We start from the raw sequence: 18,517 nt of genomic DNA on the forward strand, positions 1-18,517 counted from the left end.
GCCTGCCCCCCACGGGGGAGAGGGACCTCTTTCCAGGTAAAAAGTTCGTTGCTAAGGAGGTTACCAGGGAGGTTGGGAGTGCTGACGGTCTTCTTTGGGCTGAATCACTAAAGTTAATCAGATTGAGGGAGAGGTCCAAAGGGAATTCGAGGAATTTCCTTCATGGGGAGGGGTCCAATCTTCTCAGGGTCTGTTGCTCAAGGTCTTATTTGTATCCACAAAGTGGATCAGCCTTGGAATTTTCCTCCCAGAAGTTTTGCTGATCTGTTTCGTTGGCCAGGGCCTTTCCCTATCTACCTACCAACATCAAATTTAATCCGCTTTTTTCCCCAGCTGTTCTTCAGTTACATTCATTCACAAAAAATTTTTGGTTTTTTGGGTCACATCAATCGGTGCTCAGGGCTCAGTCTTGGTTCAGGCATAGGAATCACTCCTGTTAGTGTTAGGGTGCAAGGCAAGCATCTTGCCAGGCCATACTATGCATATATAATAGTATGCATCTGCCATGCTATTTTCCTGCCCCTCGTTCACTAATTTTTTAAAATTTTATCCCTTGTTCTTTTATTTTTCTGAAGTCCCAGTTTTCCTACTAAAGTTTTCAGTCTTTGCCCCACCCCACTCCCAAGCATTGTTTGTTGTTGCCACCGACTTTGTTGCAGTGCAACAAATAAAGCAAGGCAATGTTTAAATAATAAACAAATAAGGCAAGGCACATAAATCTCCCATGGAGTCAACTCCCAGTACGTGTGGGTAAATCCATATGTGTCAGCATGCTCCATGTTCTGCTTGCGATCTTCAGAACTGAGTACCCATTCAGCAACAAGTCACAAACGAGATCTGGGCAAAGGCCAATACGGGTTAACACCTGCAGAATGGAGGAGTAAAGAACATAGGCTTTCTGCAAGCATTCACTCCTAAGAGCGTTAGAGACCGTTTTCCCTCCCATTTCCTTCAGACAGATGCCTTTTGCTATCATCCTTGTACCATAAAAACACATTTAAAGACTATCATGTTCGGAGCCAGAATGAGCTCAAAGTGCTAAAGCATACATGTTATATGCAAGAAGGTACCTCATGACTCCGGTGCAATCCCAGGTGGTACTACCAGGAGCTACTCCTAAGCAGTGAGCCAGGATTAACTCCAGTGTCAGATGAAATCCCCCTTCCCGAAAAAATATCAGATTGGATGATGCACTGGCAACACACCAGCCTGACAAAGGCCAAACACTGTCATAACTACAAGCAGCTTGTATTCAACAGAGCAATGATTCTATTTTTATTTATTTATTTTTGCTTTTTGGGTCACACCCAGCAATGCACAGGGGTTACTCCTGGCTTTGTACTCAGGAATTACTCCTGGTGGTGCTCAGGGGACCATATGGGATGCAGGGAATCGAACCCCAGTCGGCCATGTGCAAGACAAATGCCCTACCCGCTGTGCAATATATTGCTCCAGTCCCGAGCAATGATTCTTAAGAAATTATTTTATCCCTCATGAAATACTTTGCTGCCTGGAATAATTTAACAGGGGCCACATCCAGAGATGTTCAAGTGTCTTAGATCACTTACAATGCTCAAAAGTCACCAGGACTGGGGTGGAGTGATAGCACAGTGGGTAGGATGTTTGCCTTGCACACGGCCAACCTGGGTTCTATTCCCAGCGTCCCATATGGTCCCCTGAGCACCGCCAGGAGTAATTCCTGAGTGCAGAACCAGGAATAACCCCTGAGCATCGCCAGGTGTAACCCAAAGAGCAAAAAAAAAAAAAAAAAAGGCACCAGGACTAAAGCTGCTGGTCCAGAGGTTGGTAGTAGCAAACTAGGCATGTGCTCTAACTTCAAGAAATTTTTGATGGTTACAAATGGATGCTATTGGCATCCAATAAATGTTAAAGAATGTTGGTAATGCATGTTATAATAAATGGTAAAAGAATGGTAAAACAATAAGCGGTAATGTTGCTAATGCACAGGAGAAACCTACAACAAATACCTATTTTGCCCAAAAGGTAGTAGAATAAGAGCAAGAGTTTGCCAGGCTTAAAGAAACTTTGGTACATCTACACAATGGAGTACTATGTAGCTGTTAGAAAAGATGAAGTCATGAAATTTACATACAAGTGGTACAATATGGAAAGTATCATGCTAAGCGAAATGAGTCAGAAAGAGAGGGATAGACATAGAAAGATTGCATTCATCTGGGGGATATAAAGTAACAAAGTATGAGATTAATACCCAAGAATAGCTGAGATCAGCACCAGGAGGATTACTCCATAACTTAGAGGCCAGCCGGGTATCCTAGAGGAAAGCGCAGTTCAGATAGAGAAGGGAGCACCAAATAAAGGATGTTTGGAGGATCCTCCCAGGAGGGGAGATGCATGTCGAAAGTAGACTATGGACTGAACATGTTTGCCACTCAATGCCTCTTTTGCAGACCACAACACCCAAAAGAAGAGAGATAACACAGGGGATTGCCCTGCCACAGAGACAGGGGGGATGGGGGGATGGGGGTGGGAGGGGTATTATCCATGGTGGTGGAAAATGGGCACTGGTGGAGGGATGGGTATCTGATCATTGTATAATTGAAACCAAAGCACAAAAAAATTGTAAATCTACAACATTAAAAAAAAATAAAATAAAATAAAAGGGAAAAAAAAATAAACCTAAAAAAAAAAAAAGTTTGCCAGGCTCTCCAAGAGGAATGGAGGAATCGAACCCAGATCGGCCGTGTGCAAGGCAAACACCCTACCCACTGTGCTATTGCTCCATCCCTAAGGTTAACAAAGAGAAAAAAATTTTTTTACTCTGAAAAGATCTGGCAGAATTATGAGAAAGAGGCTTGAGGGCAAATTAAGACAAAGATAAATCAGATCTACAAAGTAATCCCTGACAGAGCAAGAATCAAAGCACCAAAAAGGATGAACTTCATGGTAGAGTACTATAACTAACTAGTCTTCAGTCACTGAAAATGAAGAGGAAAAGGTCTAAACCAATTTTCAAGCACAAATACAGGACATGAACACTTAGAATCAAAGGGGGGCTGGAGCAATAGCACAGTGGGTAGGGCGTTTGCCTTGCACGCGGCCGATCCAGTTCAATTTCTAGCATCCCATATGGTCCCCCAAGCACCACGGGGAGTAATTCCTGAGTGCATGAGCCAGGAGTAACCCCTGTGCATCGCCGGGTGTGATACAAAAACAACAACAAACCACTTAGAATCAAAGGAAATGTAATCTTATTTAGATCTCTTATAATGAGGATATAAGGTTACTATAAAAGCAGACATCAGCACAAGCTGCTTGATGCCTTGAACTCTGATTTATCATTCTTCAAAGAAATATGACTATAATCAGATTTGGGCCCACAGTGAGAAAACAGGTGGGGCTTCACGGGATGGGGGTAGAGCCAACCCTTTTCTCCCTGCCCCAGTGAGACCCCAGGTCGCCACCCACAAAGGGCCTCTCTGGCTCCTGACCAAGCTGCTTAACGGCTATGATCCCAGAGACTTGGGAACAAATCTCGGAACCCAGCAGGTTTAGGCAGAAATCCCTCCAGATTTTATTATTAAAATTTCGGAGTTCCAAAATCGTGTGGCCACTACTGTGACCGCGTGACATCATGTTATTCATAACCAGCAATTGAAAACAAATTGTCTACAGTTGCCTTTTTGGCAGATCTGAGTGTTGGGGTAAAATCCCAAATAATAATGGTGGGTCTGATGTCAAAATATTGAATGTAATCAAAGCAGAGAGAGAGTAATGTGGAAATCATCTGCCCCACAGGTAAGGGGAGGGTGTGTGATGGAGGTACACTGGGGTTTTTGGTGGTGAATGGGCACTGGTGAAGGTACAGGTGTTTCATTGTACGACCAAGACTTAAACCCGAAAGCTTTGTAACTGCTCTAATGGTGATTCAATAAATAAAATGATAAAAAATGGAAAAAGGTGGAGTTCATGCCTAATTCAATCAGCCATTTATTCAGTGGCTGAATAGCAGACCACACCCCACAAAATACTGTGCCACATATACATTTAAATGTATATTCGTCTATTTTAATAATAAGTCTGCTGCTTTACTGTTTTAAAATTATAGATTCTTTGGGAGCACAGAAAGTACAGACAGTACTTACTGTGTATGAAAGCAACCCGGGTTTGAATTCCTCACATCGCATATGGTTCCCCAAATACTGCCAGGGGTCACTCCTGAATCCAGAGTCAGGTGCTTTTACGTTGTGGGAGGCTTGAGTTCATTCTACATGGTCCCAAGCACTGATTGTGTGACTGCACAATGGGGCCCCAAACCTCAAGATAAGTCAACAAAACTACTGAAGGGGCCAGAGTGCTAATACAGTGGGGAGGGCCTTTGCTATGTATGTGGCCAACCAGGTTCGATCCCCAGCATCCCATATGGTCCCGAGCACCAATAATATTCCTGAATGCAGAGCCAGGAGTAATGCCTGAGCATTGCTGGGTGTGACTCAAAATGCAAAAGGGGAAAAAAAAACTAATAAAGATTAATAGAAATAATTTTACTTCACATAGGTGGCTCTTTAGCATTGTTTGTGCCCCATCCCTGTCATTTGGCTACTACTATTGCAGGATGGCCTGCAGTAGCACACACCTGGTTGTCAGTACTCATAGACTTAATTGCAGGATACTAGTGTTCACACTGGATCCCTAATAACAGTGCTGCAGGGTTTGTACTCAGCATGAGGTGGCACTGGGATTCAAACTCGGTGTACCAGGTAACTTCAAGTCAGGTGTCAAATTACCAGTTACTCAAATGTCTCTTCGTTTTTTGGGAGGCAAGCCTAATCTTTTGGGGGGGTTACTCCAGGCTTGGTAACTTCTTGGTGACCTCATGCTTGGGGGCCATATCTCATAATGCTCAGGGGACCATGTAGAATGAACTCAAGCCTCCCACAATGTAAAGCCCAGGATTTGGCCCACTGAGTTAGTTATCTATCCCGTCCCTCAAATGTGTGTGTGTGTGTGTGTGTGCGCGCGCGCGCACGTGTGCTTGTGTTTAACAGTAAAGTGAAAAAGTGGCATATATTATACTTGGGGAAAAAAGATCAGCACCACTGGTAAAGGAATTGGTTTGGGAAGATTTTATGCATAACTTTGTAACTCATGGTGACCTCCCCCTCCACACACACGTACAACCCCGCAAAATAAAGATCATTTTCAACAGAACTAAAAGAAAGCTATAAAAGGAGAGAACAAAAGGGAATGCCCTGCCACAGAGGTAGGGTGGGATGGGGGGGGGGGGTGGGAGGGATACTGGGATCAGTGGTGGTGGAAAATGGGCACTGGTGGAGGGATGGGTACTCAATCACTGTATAATTGAAATCCAAACACAAAAATTTGTAAATCTACAACTACCTCATGGTGTTTCACTAATAAAAATTTAAAAAAAGGCTATAAAGCCCACTCAGAAAGGGATTAATCGCACCCAAGAAGTAGATACCTAATTTAATCCAAACTAAATCAGGATTAAAAAAAATTAAAGCTTAGAAAAACTTTTATAATGCTTCTCAGAAATAATTTTTTTGGGGGAAGTGAGTGGGCAAATCCCAATCAATGCTCAGGAGACCCAGAGCTTCCTCCTAGAGATTCTCAGTCAACTAGGCTGATAGTCCAATGCAAGGGGCCTTGTGCACTGAAAGGTCAGGAATTACCTATGCCACCCTGGCAGTACTCAGGGGCACCCAGAGCTGTACCTGGGGATGCCCAGGGGACCATGCAGTACCAGGGATCACATTAGGGTTGTCTACACGTAAAGCCTGCATCTAAATCCCTGCATTATCTCTCTGGAACTAAAATAAGAGGCTTTTTTTTTTTTTTTGCTTTTTGGGTTACACCCGGCAATGCACAGGGGTTACTCCTGGCTCATGCACTCAGGAATTACCCCAGGCAGTGCCCGGGGGACCATATGAGATGCTGGGAATCCAACCCGGCTTTTGCCACATGCAAAGCAAACGCCCTACCAGCTGTGCTATCACTCCAGCCCCAGAGGTTTTTTTTAATCATTTAATATAGTCACTAAAAGATATCCAGCTAACAAATTTATCACAAATTTAAAGTATTTATCACAAATATACCAAACATTTATAATCAGAAAAATAAAAATGAGCATAACATTTTTGTCCACAGCAAAGGGTGTTTTTTGACCTACATGTTTTACATTTTTAAAGCTTTGTAATAAAAACAAACCAACTTATCAAAATTTTATTTATTCATAATTAACTTTCAATAAGGACCCATAAGTAAACACCAATGCTTTAGCAACTATCTTATGTGAAATGACACATTGAAAACAAAATTTCTCAATAATGAATCACTACACTCCTTTATCCAAGATACTATAAGTTAGACTTATTGGGGTACAGTGCTTGCCTTGCAAAGGGCAGACCCATATTCAATCCCCAACATTCCATGTGGTAGTTGAGCCTGCTGGGAGTGATTTTTTTTTTTTTTAGGGGGCTGGCGGGCACACCCAGTGGTGCTCTAGGGTTATTCCTGGCTCTGTACTCAGGAAATCACTCCTGACAAGCTTGAGGGACCATCTGAGATGCTGGGGATGGAACCTGGGTGAGCCATGTGCAAGACAAGCCCCCTACATGCTGTACTACCTTTCTGGCACCTGTGTGATCCTTGAGTGCAGAGCTGGGAGTAAGTCCTGAGTCCCACTGGCTGTGCCCCATAAATAATAACTAAAAAATGTTAAACTTATTTACAAAAAAAACTAATAAACAATAAAACATTTAAAAGTAGACTGAATTGTAATGAAACTCCCCTTTTCTCTTAAAAAAAAAAGCTCCAAAATATGATAAATACTATATATTCCTTGGGTTTTTTGTTTTCTAACACAATTTTAGTAATTAATTATTCAATCGCTTCTTTAGGTCCTCAAGGTGCTCCACAGTAACATCTTGTAATGCTAGTACTGTTCCTTTAGATAAAGACGAATTAAATGAAATAGTCATTAGGCAGCATAAATCTATCAGATCTCTCTGACATTTCTGCAGACCTTCCAGGAACTTCTGGTATTTAAGACGATCCTTTTTCAATTGTTTCATTTCTGGTACTGAAAATCCTATCAAACTAGTAAGTATTTCATCTAAGAAGTCTACATCTAGATAGGCCGTGCCATCAGAAATTTTTGCTGTTAGACTCCAAATGCCACCAGAACTTGAGAGATTTCCAGTTAAGGTTACAATAAAAGCTTTGACTTTCACTGTTGTAACTTCCTTCAGCTTGCGAGCCATTAGAACAGACAAATAGATAAAAGGTGGTGAAAACAAATCCATGGCAATAGAAATATTAGTACTAGTCTCTGATGATCTTAAAGAACAAGTCTGCAAATGGTGATTATTTTCGTTAGAAATTTGTAAACTCCTTTTTGATACAGAACTTACCAGTTCCCCACTTATTATTTCATTATTTAAGGAACATCCACCATCTGACTTGCTGGTATTTTGTTTCATTTTATTGTCTGTCTCTTTGTTCTTATCTTTATTTGTAAAATCAGAAGATAAGGGTACCACATGAGTTGAAAAACTGTTGTTTTGATCTCTAGAAGATGGACAATTGAAAGTTTTGTCTCCATCAGTCTTTTGTTCAGATACTTCTTTATTTTGACCATTTCCATTTTTGAAACTCAAAGAAAAATCATTCAGAGTATTATTACACTTATGAGAAAATCTCTCCATATCTTCCTCTGTATTTCTGTTAAAAGTCATTGGCTGCAACTCTTGAGTCTCCATTTGTTCTTGCTGGACAGTTTCTTCTAAAAGCAAGGCTTCCTCTAGTGAAAAGTCATCTAACTCTTCATCAATAACGTGCATAGACTGATCTGGTGGTTTATCCTTTAGTCTAGAAAAATTAACAAGTCCTGGTTCAAAACTTGACTGTTCTGGGGAAACACTATTTGCGAAGCTACCTATGTTGAAACATTCTTTTCCCACGGAGGTATTATTAATTGCAACAAGCTCATCACTTTCTTCAAGACTTGCCAAGAGTTCTTCATCAGAAGGTCCAAAGGCAGAATCTAGATTATCGGTATTTCTGGGGACACTTTGGTATGAATTACTTGGTATGTCTGAAACTGTAGAATCAGGTTCCCCAATTAATCTTGCAAGTACTTTTTCTTGGGCATATTCCTCTAAAAGAGTATCTACTTCACCTCCCAATACTTTTACATTTTCTGACTTTAGTAAGAGAACACCAAGTCGAAAAGAAATGTTTCCATAAATCAAAATTTTGGTGCCTGGAGAAAGATCACTATGAAGAGCTGGAATAGACTGATATTCCATTCCCTGTATTTGTACAATCCCATCGGTAAGTTGTAACATCAGCATCCGAGAAGATTTTGCTTCCCAAGGTTTTTGGGTAACTTGTGTTTCAGCAGTAATTAGCTCATTAGTTGTATTCTTGCCTCTCAGCTTCTGTATTTGGGAATATGCAGGCTGACTTACGTCAACCAATGAATTAATCTGTAGTGCAAAAAATCCATTCAGTTCTCCTTTGGGAATTTCTAAAATGCCGTCCGGTAAAATAGGTTGCTCCAAATCTCTCAAATCAGTTAGGAGCCACTGTTCAAACACTTGTTTATTTATCTGTGCTTGGCTCAAATTAACATTATTGTTTTCTTCTTGGATCCAGTTAATACATGCCTCTAGCCACATAAGAGGTACTTTAATATGCCAGGTAGCTGAAAGCCAGGTTTCAACTCTTCCTGCAATAGTAGTTACACTCATTTCTTTTGAAGATCATGCATTACCTAGAAATAGAAAAAAAATCATTCCATTATATATAGAAAAGTACAGTTTCTATAACTCTCTACAATGTATAAACGGAAATGATATCCTTTTAAATTTTCTCTTTACAGAAATTTATTTTTTTATTTTTTGCTTTTTGGGTCACACCCGGCAATGCACAGAGGTGACTCCTGGCTCATGCACTCAGGAATTACTCCTGGAGGTGCTCAGGGGACCATATGGGATGCTGGGAATCGAACCCAGGTCAGCCGTGTGCAAGGTGCTCCAGCCCCTCTTTACAGAAATTTAAAATTCTGACTTTCTAAGCCAAAATTCAAATACTCCAATTGATTGTAAAGCACAATGAGAAAAGCCTAAGATTTGAGATATATATATACATATATATGGTTGAAAGCTATCTATGTCAAATAACAATCTAATTTACTATCAACTTTTAAACTTCTCTGACCCAGTTTTTTCAAATCTGTTAAAATGTCAATAACCTATGTATATTATAGGATTGTTGTAAGGATCAAGTAAATATCATGTCATGTATGCTAGACCCTTAAAAGACAATTAACTGTAGCAATTACTTTATTACTGTAATTAAATCATCCTATTATTTAGTTGCAAAATGATATTCAAGTACTGGGTAAGGCATTTGTCCTGCATGTGGCTAACCTAGGTTCGATGACGTACATCCCATATGGTATCCTAAGCACCACCAGGAGTGCTCCCTAAGCACAGAGCCAGGAGCACCACCAGATGCACCTCCTCCCAAAATGATATTTACTAAAATTCTTTTTGAATGTTTGGACTCTATAAAAATTGGTACCATTGCTGTTTCCACCCAAAAGCTCAGTGAAAAGTCTACTGTTTGTATCAGCTAAATTAAGACCGTGGCCTTCTGCACATCCCTCACGGAACAAACTTTGGTCTCCTGTACTGAACTCATGCATGAACAGTTTGGTTACCTCCATCCATACGTGCTAATATTCAGTCAACCCTAGCTCCAACTACCATTCCCACGCAATCTTAAAAGGTAACTGTGGTAGCTAGGATCACAAAAATCTTAAGTATGGATGGAGAATGTAAAGGGTCAATGACATTGAATACCTCCTAGAACGAGCAAAAGAAGCTCTAAAGACCTAAAACAAAAAAATTAGCTTGGAGATTTTTGTCAGATTGAAGAGGACATCAACAAACTGCACAAACTGCACTCCCCCCCCCCCCCCCCCAGGGCATTAAGGAGGGAAAGACTACCACAGACTGCAACAGTACATTTACAGACAAAATGGTAAGAATGTTTATTAGGCTCAAAGAAACAGTGGTATAGATAGGCAAAAAAAAAAAAAGTGTGACAAAACAGAATCAGAAATAACAATTAAAAACTTGATAGGTGAAATAAAAGACTCAATGGAAGGACTTAGCAGCAGAGTAACAGCAGCTGAAGACAAAAATCAGTGAGATCCAAGATGAGATGCAGGAAATCTTTAGACAACATCAGAAGATTGGAAGACTCAAAATAAATGCACAGCAGACAAGAGAGCTTAGGGATGAATTCCAAGAGGAACAACATAAGAACCCTCGAAGTTCCAGAGGACTAAGGAAGCAACTTTAATAAAGAAGTGTTGGGGGGATGGGAGGGGTGGGAGGGATACTGGGATTGGTGGGGGTGGAGAATGGGCACCGGTGGTGGGATGGGTACTCGATCATTGTATAACTGAAACCCAAGCACAACAACTTGTAAGTCTACAACTGTACCTCATGGTGTTTCACTAATAAAAAAAAAAAAGAAAAAAGAAGTGTTGGGGGTGGAGCGGTAGTACAGAGGTCAGGCATTTGTCTTGCACATGGTTGACCTGCATTAGATCCCCAGCATCCCATATGGACCCCAGAGAACTGCTAGGAGTAATTTCTGAGTGCAGAACCAGGAGTAAGCCCTGAGCATTGCCATGTGTGACCCAAAAAGGAAGGAAGGAAGGAAGGAAGGAAGGAAGGAAGGAAGGAAGGAAGGAAGGAAGGAAAGAGTTAGGGGACTGAGAGATAGCACAGCAGGTAGGGAGCTTTGTTCTTTCTGATAAGTGTCAGTCTCTCTGGTATGAAATGATATCTCACTGTTGTTTGGGTTTGCATTTCCCTGATGATGAGCGATATAGAGCATTTTTCACATGCCTTTTGTCCATTTATATTTCTTCTTTTAGGAAGTTTCTATTCATCTCTTCTCCCCATTTTTTACTTTAACTTTTAATTAGCACTGCACTGCATTGTCCTCCAGTTGTTCATCGATTTGCTCAAGCGAGCCCAGTAACATCTCCATCGTGAGACTTGTTACTGTGTTTGGCATATTGAATATGTCATGGGTAGCTTGCCAGGCTTTGCTGTGCGGGCTCAATACTCTCAGTAGCTGGCCGGGCTCTCTGAGAGGGGTGGAGGAATCGAACCCGGCTCAGCCGGTCCGGCTGCACACAAGGCAAATGCCCTACCACCGTGCTATCGCTCAAGCCCAACTTTTAATTGAAAAATTAAAATCATATGCTTATAGCAATAATTCAGAGAAATAATTTTATATGATCTAGCACCCATTCATGATTTAAAAAAAAAAAAGACTGCACAAAATGGAAGTTGAAAGAGTTCTCCTAAACATAATCAAAGCCATTTACTACAAACCCTCAGCAAATTTTATATACACAAAGGAGAAGAACAGAAAGCCTTCCCTCTCGGATCAGACACAAGATAAGGTTGCCCACTGTCACCACTTAACTATTCAATATGATATTGGAAGTACTTCACATAGGAATTCAGCAAGAAAAAGATAATAAGGGCATCTAGATAGGAAAAGAACTCAATTTCTCACTTTTTTTTTTTGCTTTTGGGGTCACACCTGGTGATGCACAGGGGTTACTCCTGGCTCTGCACTCAGGAATTACCCCTGGCGGTGCTCAGGGGACCCTATGGGATGCTGGGAATCGAACCCAGGTTGGTTGCGTGCAAGGCAAATGCCCTACCCGCTGTGCTATTGCTCCAGCCCCAATCTCTCACCTTTTGTGGATGACAAGGTAAAGGTAAAGGTAAAGGCCCTCCCGTTGATCGTCGATTTGCTCGAGCGGGCCCAGTAACGTCTCCATTGGAGACTTTGTTGTTACTGTGTCTGGCATATCGAATACTCTCGGTAGCTTGCCGGGCTCTCCAAGAGGGGTGGAGGAATCGAACTCGGGTCGGCCATGTTGGCCGCGTGTAAGGCGAACACCCTACCCGCTGTGCTATCGCGAGAGCACAGCAGGTAGGGCGTCTGCCTTGCACACAGCCAACATGGCCAACCTGAGTGGATGACAAAATACTAAGAAAATCCTAAAGAGGACAAAAGGAAATGGAAACACATCCCCTGCTCATATATTGGGTGAATGAACAGCATCAAAATGGTAATACTTCCCAAATGTGGGTTTTTTTTTTGCTTTTTTTTTTTCGGTCACACCCTGAGATGCTCAGGGGTTACTCCTGGCTCATGTACTCAGAAATTACTCCTGGTGGTGCTCGGGGGACCATATGGGATGCTGGGAATCGAACCTGGGTCGGCCATGTTGGCTGCGTGCAAGGCAAACGCCCTACCTGCTGTGCCATCACTCCAGCCCCCTAAATGTGTTTTGACCTCGATATAAGACCAGAATCTATAAGGCACATAGAGAAACACCCTGGCAGAACCTTCCATGACATTAAAGCAAGAGGCACCTAAGGATGAAACACCACTGGCAAAGCAAGTGGAAACAAAGTTAATCAAATGGGACATTAAACTAAGAAGCTTCTGCACCTCAAAAGAAGCAGTGAGGACCAGAGAGATAGACCAGTGGGTGAGGTATCTTCTTTGCACGTGGCCAATTCAGATTTGATCCCAGCATCCCATATAGTTTCCTAAACATGGCCAGGATTGATTCCTGAGAGCAGAATCAGAAGTAATCCCTGAGCATTGCTGAGTGTGGCTCAACTCCCCCATCCTATCCCCCAACACAAACAAAATTATGAGCAGAACACACAAATAGTCCACAGATTGGGGAAAAACTATTTGCCCACCACTCATGTAATATCCTACATATATATATATATATCACAAACAAATCTTATAATCTTATTGTGAGATATATATATATATATATAAAGTACTTATAGAACTTTACAAGAAAACCACATCAAACCCCATCAAAAAATGGGGAGGAGTGATGAAAAGAAATACAAATGGCCAAAAGGCACATGGAAAAACACTCTATATAACTCACCAGGAAAAAATGCTCTATATCACTTATCAGGGAAATGAAATCAAAACAAAAATGCGATAGCATCTTATAACAGAGACTAGCACCCATCAAAAAGAACAACAACCAGTGCTGGTATGTCTGCAGGGCAAAAGTCAACTCAAAGTGTTTCAGACCTTGAGATCAGAGCAAAACCTACCAAGTACACTAAGGAAAATGTAGGCAGAACATTCAAAGATTTGGACCTCGAAGGTGTCTTAAATGACATGCCATTGGTAAAAGTCACTGTCCTGTTGTTCATCAATTTGCTCGAGTGGGCCCAGTAACATTGTGAGACTTATTACTGTGTTTGGCATATCAAATATGTCACAGTAGTTTGCCAGGCTTTGCCGTGCAGGTGAGATACTCTCAGTAGCTTGCCAAGCTCTCCAAGAGGGGTGGAGGAATTGAACCCAGGTCGGCCAGTCAGCAGCATGCAAGGCAGACGCCCTAACAACTGGGCTATTGCTCCAGCCCATTATTAAAGGTAAGAGAATAAAATATAAACAAATGGGGGCCGGATAGATAGTACAGAAGGTACTTGCCTTGCAGACAGCCAATCACTTGCTTTGCAGGCAGCCAACCTGGGATCAGTACTTGGCGTCCCCTATGTTTCCCCCAAGCCCACAAGGAGTGATTCCTGAGCCCAAAGCCAGGAGTAACCCCTTAGCACTGCCTGGTGTGATGCCGAAACCAAAAATAAATAAATGAGATGACATCAAATGAGTTTCTATATGGCAAAAGAAACATGGGTTAAACTAAAATAGAGAATATCTATTATCAAGTTATTAGATAAAGGGTTGTTATCAAGGATAAAGTACTTACAAAGTTCAACAACAGAAATTCCCAAGATGATATCAAAAATAGGGAGATGAAATGAACTGGCACTTCTCCAAAGACAGATGGTCAACATGCACGTGAAAAAGTGCTCAACATCACTTATTGGGAAAATCCAAATCAAGATGACAGTGAAATACAGCAATGCATGATCATAGTGGAATACTACTCAGTAATGAAAAGAAAACTATGAATGTTGCTACAGACTATGTCTCACTCCAAAAATTCTTATGTTGGAACCCAAATACTCAATGTGGTATTTAAAAAATGTAGCCTTTGAAACTCTCCACTTCTGATGCTTTATAACACTACCATAACAAGGCAAAGAAAACATTAAAATGAGGTCCAGACCGCCCCCTCCCCCCAGGCTGTCTTCATGGAGACAACTTGGAAGGTGGCAGGTTGAGTTTCCTGCCCCACCCCAACAGAGCCCTGGCAGTGAAAACCTCCAGAACTAAACTCACCACTGCTCTCCACAGGCTCAGATAAGCCTCACCCCTGAGGGAATCTGCAGAAAAACCAGGTGTGCAGGACCCATGATTGAAATCCCACTCTAGCTCAGAGCAAGAATGGGCCTCTTTCCCTCATCTCCCAAGTTTATCAGTAGCTTGGCAGTCACACCCACAAACTGCCCCCTGGTACCATATAATCACATCAACAGCATGATCCAGAGACTCATAAGTAAAGCTCCCAGAAGACAGCAACATAGCTTCATTCATAAGTGAATCTTCTGTATAACCATGTTCTAAATTTTAGAGTTACTAGACCTCTTGTACTCTGTACCACTAATGTACCAAGCTTTGGGGGACACGACTTGGGATTTGGGGTGGAAACATTAGAAATATGGTGGTGGGAAGGTGCAATGGTGGTGGCACTGGTTTTTGAATATTAAGTTTAATGAATTATTGTGAACAACTTTATAAAAATAAAATTTAGAGAAAAAAGAAAAAATTAAAATGACCAAAAGATAATTAAAACATTTTTTAAAACACAAGCAAATGTAATAAGACACTAATTGTATAAGCAAACACCCTAATAAATCTATTCTCAAATATTTTACAAAAAGGTTAGCAATTTGGAGAACAATGTATGAAATGCATATTTGCTACATAAAATTCTTTCTTTGGCACCAAAGTTAGGGCATATTGATCTGAGACATGAACAGTCCCCACAATCACATATAACAATTGTAATAAAAGGTTCTAAGTATAATAGGATATTTTCCCCTACAGATATGAAAGTTTATTGAAATTCTGATTAGGTTTCAATAACCAAGCCTCTTAATAATTTAGCAAGTTTTATTACTTGCAGCTAGCCTTTCGTAAAATTAAGGTTTCCATTCGTCCCTTTCTTGAGAAATTGAGTATAATGCCCACAGCACATAGAAACAACTTAGAAGGAAGCCATCAACTTAGCTAAGCTAGCACTCCCTCCTATCTGCTCAGACACAAAGAAGAGACCAGACTTATTTTTCCAAGAAGAGAAAACATGATACGCTTTTTAAAGTTGTGCATTAAATTTTTTCATAACATATAATTTACATTTTATCTTCCAAAATTAATCTTAAGAAACCATGCAGAAAAGAGGCCAGAAATCTGTGTCAATGATAAATGTATCATGTAGTGAGGGGGAAATAAAACAGAACTGACCAAACGAGATATATATATACATATGTATATTTTTTTTATAAATCTAAAAACATCACACTGGATATACGAAATAGGTGGCTCACAAATGAATCTCAGAACAGAGCAGCTCGCTGCAGAGATGTCTTCGGACCTTGTGCTAGGATGATTTCAAAGGGGCGCCTCAGAAAGGAGTTGTCCCTACGCCTGCTCCAAATGAACCCTGAGGTCACAAACCTCCAGGACCCCGTAGCTACCATCCTCATGGCTGATCTTCACAGGTTCGTCCCCAGCCTCCCATGCAAGAGACTGAATGTGTTGAAAAAACCCAGGTATGCGGGACCAGTGACTGAAAACTCCAGGCCTCAAGGAGCCAGGAATGGGCCGCCTTTTCCCATCTCCTCACCCTTCCAGGATCCTTCCTGGTTGTCACGCCCATGAACTGAACTCTAGGTGCTATGTAAGAGCATTAACAGCCATGATCCAGAGATTCAAATGAATCTTGAAACATAGCTTGCTGCAAAGATGTCTCTGGACCCCAATTATTTAAAATTTTAGAATTTCAGGAGCATACTTTTTTTCTCTTTTAACTTTTCCATTGAATCACTGAGATATACCCTTACAGACATCTCATACTGTTCATGAAAAGCAATACAAAATACTGCTAGTGGGAAGGTGTAATCGTGGCGGGACTGGTGTAGAAATAATGAATGTAATCAATTACTGTGAACAACTTTATGAAAATAAAAATTTTAAAAAAATTTGAAAAAGAAATTAAAAAAACTACACATATCTTAATCCCATTAATTTTACAATCCTGAAAAAAGCTTTAGATTTTGAATTTTTATGAGTGCTAAATCTGACTGGTCACAATAATCTACATTTTAGGCTATGATTATTCAATTCTCTAATGCTTTCTAATTAGAGAACTGAATAGAAAAACTGATTCACCAGTAATAATTTAGCTGTTTTTTCCCCCTAAGGCTTTACTCAAAGGCAAAGCCCTCAAAAAACTAGTACACGATGGGCCTTCCGTATTTTCTCTTCACAACCTCTAACTTACAGAAAGTTGTGAAGAGAAAGTAACTTCTACATAGATCTAGACATGTTTGTAAATTTTCAGTCTCATGTATTCCAGTTTAAAAAAAAACAGCAAAAAAAGCCTTTTGGACACTGTACATGGCATTCAACCAATATTTAAAATCATAGTCACTCGGTCCTTCTTCCACTGTTCATCTACAAAGTTGGAATTTTAATTCGAAAGCGATGACTTTAAAGTTAATTCCAGAATTTTAAGACAACCTATAGAATTTGAAGGGAGCCATTTATATTTAATTACTGAAATCTGAATGAAGTAGTAGGAGCCAACAGCAATAACCGCACACTTTGAATGTGGGCAACAGGGTTTGATCCCAGCACTACATGACCCAGAGAGTAGGGGAGCTTCCAAGCGCAACTATCTGCGAGAAACCTCTAAGCACCACCATTTGTGGGCCCAGTGCATCCCCCTCCCCCAAAAAAGTAGTAATAACTCGTTTGTCCTTAAGTTAATGGAAGGAAAAGAAAAATAGTTTTAGTTTATCTCACCTCAGCTATGTGATAGGTTTTTAACTTCTCTTAGTTTTAATTTCTTTGCACCCTACAAGCAAATGAAAAAGAGAAAAGGTGTCTAAAGAAAAAAAAAAAAAACCAACCAACCAGGGTGGAAATGTAGTGGCACTGCCCAGGGGAGTGAGCCCTGAGCACTGCAGGGTGTGGCCCCCAAACCAAACCCCACCCCACCCAACCCACCAACAGTGGCCTAGAAAATAATGAAGGGCTTTCAGTCAGGTAACTGGCAAAAGAAAGTGAAATATGCAAAGTGTTGTTCCTGGACTGGCCTCATCACGCTCAGCAGTATCCACTTCCATGCCTATTGTTATTAGTGGGGCACCCTTGGCTTTAAATGACAACCTTTAATTATATGGGTGCAAACCTGGATGCGCTAAACCGATCTATAACCCAGGACAACAGTTTGTAAACATTTCATTAAAACGTCCGCGGCAGCCAGAGTGCGTGCGAGTTTCTCCCTACAAAATTAAAATGTGCGCTGTGGGGGTCACCCGGTAGCCGAGCCCGCCCCCGCCCCCGCCCCCTTCTCGCCCAGATGCCGACCGTCCTCCCTGACGGCTTGTGCTCCATCCACTCTCCCGCGAGTCCCCGGCTCCCAGCTTCTCGGATCAAGCGAGGGGAAACTGGGCGCAGGACGCAATCCCGCTCGTTAACTGCAAACACCTGGCTTGCCCTGTGTCCGCAAGGGAAGTGGCGGCAACGACGGCACCGACCACAGATCGGTCACGTTAAACCTGTCGGGGCTGTTCGTGGTGGGCAGTGTTTTGAGTCTGCGGGGGCTTGAGCCCCCACGGACGCTGGTGCTCTACTACAAGGCGACACCCGGGTGAAAAACTGGCTTCCGGGGCCCTCTGATGTCCGGGAGAGCGGCCGCACCCGCGCGCCGACGTTTCCTTAGCCCGGGGTCGCTGCAGTTACCCGGAGCCCCGCGCGCCGCGCGGCAGCCGGGCCCTGCGACCCGCACGCCCGGGGCACACGGCGTTCCGCGCCGCCCACGGCCCGCGAGCACGGCTGACGCGATCAGGAGCAGCCAAGGGCCGGGCCCGCCGGCGGTGCAGTTCACGATGCGGCCGGACCCCGAGGTGCGCGACGGGGTTCGGCTGAGCCGCCCGGGCGGGGCGCGGGAACCGTCCGGCGCCCCGACCCGGCAGCTCCTCCTCAGAGGCGCTGCGGCCCGACCCCGGGCCCAGGCGGCGGGCTCCGGGCTCGAGCGGACGGGCCGGGGCACTTACCCGCGCGCGAGGCGCCCTGCAGTCCCGCGGAAGGAGGGACCCGCGAGCGCGGCCTGAACGCTACGGGGACTTCGTCGAACCCAGCGCCGACCCGGGCGTCCCGCTTGATTGGCCTGCGCGCCACCGCGGATCCCGGCCCCCCGCGCGACCGACCGTGCGGAGGGAACCGC

The 18,517-nt window shown here is 42.6% G+C and overlaps 1 protein-coding gene across 2 annotated transcripts; it reads right to left on the minus strand.

Moving 5' to 3' along the window:
- Positions 1-6,261: 6,261 nt before the first annotated feature.
- RMI1 (RecQ mediated genome instability 1) lies at positions 6,262-18,460 on the minus strand. Of its 2 annotated transcripts, none has more exons than XM_056122522.1 (2): positions 18,348-18,460; positions 6,262-8,779 (listed from the first exon to the last, which is right to left on the minus strand). In XM_056122522.1, exon 2 carries the CDS (start codon positions 8,754-8,756, stop codon positions 6,879-6,881), a length of 1,878 nt encoding a protein of 625 aa, XP_055978497.1. In that variant the 5' UTR covers positions 8,757-8,779; positions 18,348-18,460; the 3' UTR covers positions 6,262-6,878. The 2 variants fall into 2 exon arrangements, with proteins under 2 accessions (XP_055978497.1, XP_055978496.1); XM_056122521.1 differs by lacking the exon at positions 18,348-18,460 and adding an exon at positions 15,612-15,698.
- Positions 18,461-18,517: the final 57 nt, after the last annotated feature.

The sequence above is a fragment of the Sorex fumeus genome, unplaced genomic scaffold (genome assembly GCF_029834395.1).
Source record: "Sorex fumeus unplaced genomic scaffold, SorFum_2.1 ptg000046l, whole genome shotgun sequence".
Classification (NCBI taxonomy): domain Eukaryota; kingdom Metazoa; phylum Chordata; class Mammalia; order Eulipotyphla; family Soricidae; genus Sorex; species Sorex fumeus.